The sequence below is a fragment of the Macaca fascicularis genome, chromosome 9, assembly GCF_037993035.2.
Source record: "Macaca fascicularis isolate 582-1 chromosome 9, T2T-MFA8v1.1".
Classification (NCBI taxonomy): Eukaryota; Metazoa; Chordata; class Mammalia; order Primates; family Cercopithecidae; genus Macaca; species Macaca fascicularis.
In genome coordinates this window covers 131,941,379-131,953,100 of record NC_088383.1, presented here as the reverse complement: position 1 = coordinate 131,953,100, position 11,722 = coordinate 131,941,379, and the positions used below count along the sequence as shown (strand labels likewise).

At 41.7% G+C, this 11,722-nt stretch overlaps 1 protein-coding gene across 3 annotated transcripts; it reads right to left on the bottom strand.

Moving 5' to 3' along the window:
• Positions 1–374: 374 nt before the first annotated feature.
• PSTK (phosphoseryl-tRNA kinase) lies at positions 375–10,189 on the bottom strand. 3 transcript variants are annotated; one of them, XM_045361711.3, is made up of 6 exons: positions 9,912–10,189; positions 7,522–7,813; positions 7,077–7,275; positions 4,395–4,470; positions 3,814–3,907; positions 375–591 (listed from the first exon to the last, which is right to left on the bottom strand). In XM_045361711.3, exons 1-6 carry the CDS (start codon positions 10,125–10,127, stop codon positions 392–394), a joined length of 1,077 nt encoding a protein of 358 aa, XP_045217646.2. In that variant the 5' UTR covers positions 10,128–10,189; the 3' UTR covers positions 375–391. The 3 variants fall into 3 exon arrangements, with proteins under 3 accessions (XP_045217646.2, XP_073859119.1, XP_073859118.1); XM_074003018.1 differs by lacking the exon at positions 9,912–10,189 and adding an exon at positions 9,748–9,851; XM_074003017.1 differs by lacking the exon at positions 3,814–3,907.
• Positions 10,190–11,722: the final 1,533 nt, after the last annotated feature.

Sequence of the window (11,722 nt, the reverse complement as noted above, 5' to 3'; positions counted from 1 at the left end):
GTGTTTTAGTAATTTTCTGCTAGTAAAATGTTAAGTTAATGAAAGAAATAGATTTTGTGGCTACACTGCTTTGAATTTCTAAAATACCTGAGAAGATTCATCACGAGCTAAAAACCAAAACAGCTCCATATATCTGCAACTTGTCCCCCTCCTAGTTTCTTCTCTTTATTCAAGATCCATTTAACTTGACTCCTGTCCCCCAAGCCCTACCCTAAGTGTTCTGGCACATGAGGAAGGCTGCCTCTGAGCTTAATTATCCACATCACGTTTGACAAGTGACTGACTCACTTTGGCATTACTAGCCTAGAAAACATCGTAATACAACACTGTTGTTTCAACAAATTTGCAAAAGCTTACCAAAATGAGACATTTGATTGGCAATTCAGAAATTTTAATGCTGCTTTGAAAAATACTTCTGTACAATATTATCTTTCTCATAATGAAAAAAAGAAATGACATCTGATATGTCAATGGTTTGCTGAAAGCACAGGTATTTTTTGTTTCCTTGTTTTAGGTCTTCCAAAAACTCTGCTTTGAGCTTGTTAAGTTCTTCTGCTAGAAGCTTCAAGTTGTGAGGAAGCACTTGTTCATCTAAAATAAAAAGATATTCTCAAATTACTTGTAAATTAAAGTAATCCGGGGTGTCTAATGACATGAGGAAATTGATTACTTTGAACAAACCAGTTAGATTCTACAAATAATTGCAATTGAGTTGGTGTAATATATAGAAAAAAGGTCACAATGTGATATTCAAAAATCATCTGAAACAAGTCAAAGAATATAAATAACTTGTTAGGAAACATGTGAGCAGAAAAGACCAACCTGAAAGGGACTTTTTGTTGTTGCCAAGAAAAATCAAGACAGCTGACTTACCACCTTACTAAATTAAACAGGCAAAAAAGCAGAAATAGATGACAATTTAGTTTTGAACCTGATAAATAATACCTAGAACAGTAGTTGTCCAATATAACTTTCTGCAATGATGGGCCTGTTCTATATCTGCTTTATTCAATACAGCAGCCACTAGCCACACGTGGGTAGTGTTACTGAGAAGCTGAACTTTATTTTTTTGTTAGCTTTATTAGGACATAATTCACATACAGTTTACCCATTTAATCTGTATAATACGGTGGTTTTTTTGTATATTTGCAGGTATGTGCAACCATCACCAGTTAACTTTAGAACATTTTCATCATCTCAAAAACCCATATCCTGGTGGCTTAAGCCTGTAATCCCAGCACTGTGGGAGGCCAAGGCAGGCAGATCACCTGAGGTCAGGCATTCGAGACCAGACTGGCCAACATGGCAAAACCCCTCCTCTATTAAAAATACAAAAATTAGCGAGGCATGGTGGCACATGCCTGTAATCCCAGCTACTCGGGAGGCTGAGGCAGGAGAATACTTGAACCCAGGAGGTGGAGGTTGCAGTGAGCCGAGATCATGCCATTGTACAACAGAGCAAGACTCCATCTCAAAAACAAAGCAAAACAAAACCCCATATCCATTAGCTATCATACTGCTTACCACCTTCCCTTCTGCCCACCCCCCAATCTCTAAGCAGCCACACAACCACTGTCTATCTCAAGATTTCCCTGTTCAGGACATTTCATATGACTGGAAATATACATATACTTGGTCTTTGGGACTGACTTCCTGCACTTTGCATCATGTTTTCAAGGTTATTCCACATTGTATAGCATATATCAGCATTTCACTCCTTTTTATGGCTGAATAATATTTTGGTATGGATACACCAAATTCTGTTTGTCAGCTGACAGACACGTGGGTTATTTTCATATTTTGGCTATTACAAATAATGTTGCCATAAACATATGTGCACAAGTTTTTATATGAACATGTTTTCATCTCTCTTGGGTATACACCTGAGAATGGAATTGCTGGCTTGCGTGCTAACGGAATGTTTGAGGGACTGCTAGCTGTTTTCCAAAGCGGCTGTACCGTCTGACATTCCTAACATATTTCTACACATTCTCAACAACACTTGGGTGTTTTAATTCTAGACCTCCTAGTGGGTGTGAAGTGCTATCTTACGGTTTTGATTTGTATTTCCCCAATGACTCATCATGTTGAGCATGTTTTCCTGTGGTTATTGGCCATTTGTATATCTTCCTTGGAAAAATGTCAACTCAGATCCTTTGCCCTTTTAAAACTTGGGTTATTTGTGTTTATTATTGAGTGGTAAGAGTTCTTTATATATTTTGGATACAAATCCCTTATGAGATATATGTCTGCAAATACTTTTTCCCATCTATGGCTTGTCTTTTCACTTTCCTGACGGTAGAGGAACTGAATTTTTAACTAAGCACAGATTAAAAACCACTACCTTCCCTCACCAAAAAAAAAAAAAAATATATATATATATATACACACACACACACACACACACACATATATATGGCTCTATATCTGTATGTTTTTAAATGGGTGTGATATGAGTGATTTGAGCATAACCGTACCTCCCACAACCCCCCAGGACCTTGCTTCATTTTATAGACAGAAAAGAAGAAAAGCAAATGGTTGAGTGAGAAGTCCTGGAACTTTTTTTTTGTTTTAATTATGATGCCATTTCTGTTCTGGTCCTCTGTTTCTCAAACTTTGCATTGTAACCCATTAGTAAGTGGCAATCGGTATTTTTCTAAAATGAAATCAAGTAGAACACAGAGTTCATTAAACATGTGGATGTGTTTTGTGAAACTTGTTTCCACACATGAGTTCGTGTACTGGGTTATACCCTGGGTTACAATAAAATCAACTTATAGATCATAGTTTTATAAAAGTTTGAAAACAGTATGGCTGGTATATTGTTTCCTTTTCCAATGTTCTAAGCTTTTGTAAAGGTAATAAATGATGGTGATGCAGGGGAGCAGAATGGGAAGCACAGACTGGAACTGGATGTAATTCTGGACCCCAGGTTACCCAAATATTTAGTAGCTGTTCAGCCTTGGACAAGTTACTTGTTCCTCTATGAACCTCCATTTCCCCATTTGTAAAATTATACCTTATAGGACTGTGAAGATTAGAAACAGTATTTGTAAAGCACTTAACATACAGAAAGGTGCTCAAAAAATGTTCGTTGCTGGTTTTAAAGGTACAATTTTAAAAATAGCCATACAGTATTCAAGACCTAATGGAATTGTGTAAAACTCTAGTTACCACATATTTTATCTATTACATAAATTCTGGTTTATAATACATTGACTTTATTCAAATTCCATGCTGATCTTACACCTGGCTCCTGACTACCTCTCCCGCTTTCTTACCTCACCCCATGCTCAATGGCCTCTTCTCGATTCCACAACAGTCCAACCAACCTCTGGGCTTCTGCACTTGATGTGTTCATTGCCTAGAATGATCCTCCAGATAGCTGCATGGTTCGCTCTTTCCCATCTTTGCTTAAATGTCATCTCTCAGAAGCCTTCCTGATTACCCTTTTAAAAATAAATCCTCCCATCACTACACTGCCTTACCCTACATTTTCTTCAGAGCATGGGCGCATACTCATGTAATTATGTTTTGTCTGTCTCCTCATTAGAATGTTCTGCTCCCTGCCAATTGCCCAGCATCTACAGTAAGGCCTAGTACAGGAAGGCGACTCAGTAAAAATTTGTTGGATGGATGAACACTCAGTTCCAGAGTCAGAATTTTTAGTTATATTTAGTCAAATTGCATAATTAAATTGAAAACATGATGTGAATTTTTATGACTGAAAACTAATAAACTGAGTGTCGGGAATACAAGTAGCAGTAGAAAGTCACAATCATACCAACTCAACACATAACTGACACATCATACCTTTTGCTCCCTTCATTGTCTGAGATACAATCCTTCGGAGTGTCTGATCAGCTTTATGAAGAATGTTAGTTGAACAAATAATTCTATCTGTCTCCTATGTAATACAGACATTGTTATTAGAAGTCACATAGTTTTATAAAATAAATGGCTAAAGCATAGGTCACATGTATTTGAAGGGACTAAAAGAAAAGTTTAACTGGCTTTTCTGTTATTCTTCCCTATAAGAGTCCAACCAAATCAGATCCAGTGGTAAACTGGGTTCCAGCTAGGGCGGTGATATGCTGGTGAATGTCTAATAACTGACTCTCCCAGAAAAAAAACCCAGACCTATGTGTAGTGTTTGCCAATTTCTGTGGTGTAAACATTCCTACCAACAAAACATCAACAGGCTCCAACACTTCTGAAAGTTTAACAATCGGCTTTGGCCAGCCGGCATGAGCTGCCAACAGTGAGTGCTGGTGAGAGGCCAAGCCAGTGACAACGCATCTCTCATTTCGCTCATATTTTATATTCAGCTCAAAAGATCTTCCTACAAAAAGTTGTTCCTTCTGATTTACATTAAATCTACACTGGAAGTTTACCTTTTGTTCCATATTGTCCTCAGCACCTTTTACTGGATTTTCCAAAGCAGTGAGCAATAAATCGGTCACCTCCAGGCTACAGAGAAAATGGGAAAAATACAATAGATCTGTATATCCAACATCTGACTTTCAAAGAACTTGTATTTATGAATATTAAACTGAATTCTAGAGGAATGAAACTGCTATAACCCAAGATCCTTAACAAAAGGAAAAAAACTAAATGATTTAGAAGCTAGCTTCCACGTAGAAAATCCAAATGCAGTAGCTCAAAACAAGCTAAGGACCCCTCATTAAAAAATACCAATTTCCCAAGACTCATGTCAATAAGCTTTGAAAAGTCATTCTCCCTTCCCCTCTTAAGGCTGAACTGGGGGCCACAAGAGCTCAATTTTATTCCCTACGGAAAGATGCTTGGTCTTTACTTTCTGGCTCCTGCTTATTTACTGGATATGGATGAACAAAGTTTCTCACTGAGCAAGGTCCAGGAAGGTTTCAGGTAGAATTCATTCACTGATTTAACAAATATTTATTGAACGTCTTATATGAAAAATACTGTACAACCACGTGCTGAGCTGGGGGTGTAGCAAGATCCTTGCCTTTGCCAAGTCTGATAATGTAATAGAGACAGATAAACAGTTACATAAAGCAAAAAGTAATTTCAGATGGTGTTAAGTAGATAAGTGAGCAAAGACAATGAACAAAGTGACAATGATAAGAGTGACAGGGCAGTCCAACTAATGTTCTTTGCTTTAGTTAGGATGGTCAGTGAAGGCAGCCAAGGATCAATATGTGGGAAGGGCAGGGGGGCAGCAAGTACAAGGGCCTGAGGGCAAGAACCAGCTCCTTGTGTTCATGCAGTAGAGAAAGGCTGAAAAGAAGCAAGGAGGGAGAGTGGCAGAATATGAAGCTGGAGAATTCATCTGGGTTAGAACATATAAGTTAGGGTAAGGAGTTTAAATTTTACTCAGATTATGGGAGTGGCACTAAAAAGTTTTAAGCGAGTGAGCTCATCGAGTTAAATCTCAGCCTCAAGATGATCTTCCTCACACTGAAAAGAACCCAGGTTCTGGAGTGAGTGAGATTCCACTGGGTCCAAATCTTGGCTCTGCCACTTCCTACCTGGGTATATTACTTTACTTACCTGGGCCCCAGTTATCCCGTCTATAAAATGGGGATGATAGTTTCTACCCTTAAAGGGTAGAAAACTACCCTTTCTTCCCATCAGGTGGATGGTCTCAGGAGGCAGTGCCTGTGGCCTCTGGCCATTCCTCTGTAAACAGGTCTCAAGAGGACAATCTAAAAAGAGCTGGTTGTGAGGACTGAATGAGACCATATATATAATTTGAGTTTTAGTGTCTATTTAGCCAGTGATCACTAGCTAATTTTCATATCCATGCCCTTTTGTTCTATTTAGTCTGTTTGTTTAGGGGCAGGGTTTCACTGTCACCCAGGCTAAAATGCAGTGGTGTTATCATAGCTCACTGCAACCTCAAACTCTTGGGTTCAAGTGATCCTCCCTTCTTGGCCTCCCAAGTGCTGGGATCACCGGTGTGAGCCACTTGTTTACAGTCTTAAAAGAGGTAAAGCATAGCAAATAGATTTTTAAGGGAACTATAACCTTAAGAGAAGATTCTTAAAAAGAATTGCAAAAGGAATTATAGACACTGTTCCCAATATAACCCAAAATTTAAGAAAATATTAGCCAGGGGTGGTAGCTCATGCTTGTAATCCCAGCAATTTGGGAGGCCAACTTGGAAGAATTGCTTGAGGCCACGAGTTTCAGACCAGCCTGGGAAACACAGTGAGACCCTGTTACTATAATAAATTAAAAAATTAGCTGGGCTTGGCAGTGTGGGCCTGTAGTTCCAGTTACTTAGGAGACTGAGACAGGAGAATTGCTTGAGCCCAGGAGGTCAAGGCTGCAGTGAGCTGATACCAATCCCTCGTGGACAATATGCAGGAACTAAGGGAATGTGGTCAATATACCTCTAGAACTGCACAGTCCAATACAATAGCCACTGGCCACATGAAGCTATTTAAGTTTAAATTAATAACTTAAACACAAAATTCAGGTCATCAGTTACACTAGCTACTTTTAAGGGCTCAACAGTCAAATGTGGCTAGCAGCTAGCATATTAGTGCAAATATAGAACATTTCCATCACCAGCAAAGTTTCTGCTAGAAATACGCTGCTCAAGAACTCTCACGACATATGTAATGAATGAAATGCATTAGACAGCACAGCCTATAAGCCTCACACACAAAAGCAATGTAACGATGGTGAGCTCTAAGGCAAATAGGACCCAATACCAGTCGCACTCTTTCACAGCTTTATTTCTAAAAGAAAACTACCAGGCGACCTATTTAGATTATGTATTTTAGCAAGAGAATCAGATGTGTTCTCTGAATTTCCTGCTCCAACTACCGAAAGACAGTATAATCCTAACAGTTATGAGCAGACATTTGCAAATAAACTTGGGTTCAAATCTCAGCTGTCATTTACAAGCTCAGTGATTCTGGACAAACTAAATTTTCCCATTACACTTTTGGCTTCCACACAAAGGGGGAAATAATGTCTCTCCAATGCCTGTGTGAGGACTAACTAAGCCAACACAGACAAAGCACTGACCATGAACCTGGCACAGGGGAGCATCCAGGGAGGGATGACTCTGAGTGGAATACCTGGCCTCCGAAGCACATGCTGGACTCGGAATTGTGAGGCTGTTGTGTTCCCAAGCATTTTTCTCAGGGTTGGGTTTTTCTAGCTTTCTTCCCATCAGGTGGATGGTCTCAGGAGGCAGTGCCTGTGGCCTCTGGCTATTCCTCTGTAAACAGGTCTCAAGAGGACAATCTAAAAAGAGCTGGCAAAAGCCCAATGAATCTGAAAACAGTTTAAAATGACAGAATTACTGGTATACTATTTTTCCAAAATATGGAATAAACATATATTAGACAAATTATGACAACTGTAGTAGGAAAAACTCCATTTGCAATACTGAACATCTAGCTTTTAAAATGAAGTCAAACTACATAACCTCCTAATCAAGTTAAATTCTCACTGAAGACAATAGTGTTTTTGATATGTGAATAAGAATCTCCATGTGTAAGAAAAAGAAGTTTTAATTACATTTCCGAGCCAGCTGGTAGACTTCATATCTCATACTCTGATAATAAAAATTGTCATCCAAAACCAAAAACAAAGGTCTAGAAACAGCAGTTTTTGTTAAGAGGTAGCAAGACTGGGCCGCATATGCTGCAGAAAATACCAGATCTTGATCCTTTAGGCAGGTTATAAAATCTTCCCACATGGCTTCAGTCCTGCTGGGTGGGACAGACATCTGACACCCATTAATGACAGCCATCAAGAAGTATTCCAGGTACTTCAACAGTTCCTGTCGAAGCAATTTCCACTGGGATGGCTACAAGAGACCAAAGAATTGCAATTCATATTAGGCCACTAGGGTGGTTGGTCATCTGGCCTCACTGCCACCCTGCCCCATATGAAAATTTCACCTCACAGTTGGAACCATCTGTAGTTCTCTAACACGCCTGGTTTCTCATGACTTTCTCATGGCCATTCCTTCTGCCTGGAAAACTAATGATACTAGTGCTGTGCAAAGTTTTCTCAGACTCAACCATGCAGAAGGCAGCTCAGCCTCTCCCTTGCCCATCATGACTCCCCATTCTATACATACATCTCCACTCTAGCAGTGCTTACAGAGTTTAAGCATTTGTTTACGCTTCTCTCTCTGCCAGATCACTGTCCACTGTATACTCAGCCTCCAGCAGAGGGTCTGGCACCTAATAGGTGCTCCAGAAATGTATATTAAATGGATGACTGACAGAATGAGTGAATAAATAATTTACTTATCATCCAAGAGAAAGGTGGAGTCAAAATCGGCATGCTACCAAAATAGTCTGGCTAAGATATAATAATGCAGGTTTTCCCTTGAAATGAGAAAAGCAGTAGACAGCAAAAAGATCAGGTGAAAAGTCCCTGGGTCAAGAAGAAAAGACCTCAGGCTAACAAATAAGTTGATATGGGATGGGGAAAGATGGAGGAAACAGACTGAGGGGAATAAACAGCTTGAGAATACAAGTAATCTTGTGCTGGTCAAGGGCTGTGGAGAATCCTGACATAGTTAAGAAATCTAAGCCGGAGGGAAAACGGGAGGACAGGAGAGTGAGAACTCTCACTTGCCTGCCCATGCCTTACCACCACTGAGATTACACTACATACAACAAACACATCAGCTAAACCCACTAAATTGGAAACACGTATCACTTCCTAAGAGGTGAGCAGATGAGTCCCACAGTTTTTGTCCATAGGAAAAGCGTGGAAAAAACAACATAATACAAGTGAAGGGAAAGCCAGCAAATACAACAATCCCTATCGACAACTTTCAGCTGTCTCCCAAGTGGTGAAAATACTATCATCCAGGTCAATCCTGTGCTATCCCGACACTGTACTTACTTCGCAATTAACCAAGAATGAGAAAGTAGATACACTTTGCTGGAGAGCCCATGCACCAAATGCACTGTATTTATATAGAGAGAGTGGAGTCACATAACGTTTGCATTTGATTTCTGTAAATTCATCTACATTAGGCATTAAACAACAAAATAATAATGTTAAAATTTCAGAATATTTCAAAGAGTATTTACTCTAGAGTGAGCACGAGATGAGAGAAACGAATGTAATCTACTCTTCCCCCACTGGTCTCAGTTTCCACATGCTTCTCCAAGAGGATGTATCTCCCTGTGCTGTGAGACGAGGAGGGCTTAAAGAGATGTACTTGGAACATACAACTTGTTCCGCAAATACAAACCCATTACTTCCTCTGGTGGTCAACTAAGAAACAGCCATCTTTCCCAAAGCTGGCAGAGGCAGACTGACTTTGAGATGAACAAATATTAAGCTTCATAGGTCTGATAATGCATTTGTACAGCCTCTTTCTATCGTTCTGAGGGACCCTAGCAATTCTGTTACTTATAATTTGTATTCTTTTTCTTAAAGAGGATTCCTCAAATTACAAAACCTGAGCCCACTCGTAGCTAGACGTTTAGAGCTTCTTTCCCTCTCCTAAGGAGAAACTTCCTAAGGGATTTTCAAGAGTGCATTTGACTACAGGGGCTGTCCACCTTGCACGCTGACTTGAGAACCTGACCCTGTCTTAAGTCTCAACTGTATAGAATATACAGTATATACATGCATCAAATATACAGATAAGCCTCTAAAATGCATCGCTCTAACCGTTGGCTTTGTAACTACTTTATGACACATTTCTACAGCCAACTCATTCACCCTCTGCAGTAACTATGTTAACCTAGCTCCACTTTTCTCGAACTTCACCTCCCACACCAAGCACGGTCTAGCGTGCAGTTGACGCTCATGGCAAATCACCCAGCACCGAGTGGACGCCAGTGGTCCGGCCCGACCCGGCCCCGCCCCGTCCCGCCCCGCCCCGTCCCGTCCCGTCCCGCGCCGAGGCCCAGGCCCCGCCCCTCCGTGCTGACCGCCGGTCGAGCTCTTGGCCCTGCGAGAAACGCGTCGGGCATGACATCATCATACGCGACGACACCAACGGCCCAACCCTGCTCCTGCCGCAGCCGGTGGGCGAGGGCGCGCGCGAAAGTCGATTTTCCTGCCGCGGGGAGGCCGCAGAGGACGCAGAGAACTTGTTTCCGCGGCCCGTCGCTGCCGGTTCCTCTGGTGTTCTCGGCGGTCTTCATGCTGCCCGGGGAGACCGGAGGAGGCTGGGAGAGTCGTCTCCGGGCCACCGTCTGCCCAGTGCGCACGCGCAGCGTCTCCGCCGCCTGCCGGCGCAGTGGAGGAACTGGCGTGGCTGGGTTTCCGTGCGGCCCCAGAGGCACCTGCTCCACTGGCGCCCTGCTGCTCCCGAGGACCAGAGGCTGGAGAGACCGCGGCGCTGCGTTCCTAGCTCCTGGACATTCCCAAGGGGTCCCAGAGTTAGGATTAATCTTCAGATAGAATCACCTTCCCTGCCGCAAGTTGCCAGCCAGCAGGATTGGCGCCTCAGTTTTATTAGGATGAGGTCTTTCTGCTCAGGAAAATCCCAAAAGAGACGTTGAGCCTTTCCCTCCAGCAATCTTTAGAAAATAAGTTGCTGGAAATCAAAGAATAGGAGGCGAGGCTGACAGTCCTACCACCGCACTCCTTTGCGGTTCCCAGATGTGAACAGTGCAAGGGCAAAGTAAACATTCGTTATTGTGCCCTCACGCCACCAGTGAGTGGGCAGCAAGCGTGAAGAAATATGGTCAGGAAAGGCATCCATAGACCTCAATTCCAGTGCATGCAGGCAGAGAACAATAGGTGTTTGTGTTAAAAAGTAATACTAAGCTATGGAGAAGTATAAAACAAGTTTTTTTGTTTGGGGGTGTGTTGTAGAAAAATTGAATTCAGATAATAGTTTTTGTTTTTTGAGACAGGATCTCACTCTGTCGCCCAGACTGGAGTGCAGTGGCCCCATCTCAGCTCACCGCAACCTTCACCTCTCAGGCTCGAGGGATTCTCCTGCCTCAGCCTCCCGAGTAGCTGGGATTACAGGCGCACGCCACTACAGCCTAACTAATTTTTGTATTTTCCGTAAGAACAGGGTTTCATCATGTTGGCCAGGCTGGTCTCGAACTCCTGACCTCAAATGATCCACCCGCCTCGGCTTCCCAAAGTTCTGGTATTACAGGCGTGAGCCACCGCGCCCGGCCCAGATTCTAGTTTTAACCTTATATTTTAGGGGATAATTCCTTCTTACCTGTAAAGGGTATGTTCAAAATGTGAAGACGTGAGGACAGAATCAGTGTATACTGGGTCAAAATATGACCAGTAACCTGCTAAAGCTGATACAATTTGTGATTATAAAGCACATACAAATAATCTCATTTTCCTTTTGGATTGAAAGAGCAATGAGTTAAACTCTTCATTTCATGACATTTTATCATTATTGGTCCAGTATAAGGTCCCTCTCCTTAATTTGCCCCTCCCCTACTTTTTTAAGAGACAGGGTTTTGCTTTGTCACCCAAGCTGCACTGGAACCATAGCTCACTGTAACTTCGAATTTCTAGGCTCAAGCAATCCTCCTACCTCAGCCTCCTGAGTAGCTGGGACTATAGGCATGTGCCACTGAGCCTGGCTCCACTGTCTTTTATCTCCCATCCTCCACATCCACATCCATTTAACCCCTGCAGGCAACCGTGTTTTTTTGTTTTTTCTTTTTATCATAGTTATTTTTGTTTTGGTTATTTTTTTTTTAATAGGCTTAATTTTTTAGAGCAGTTTTAGGTTCACAGCGAAACTGAGCAGAAAGTA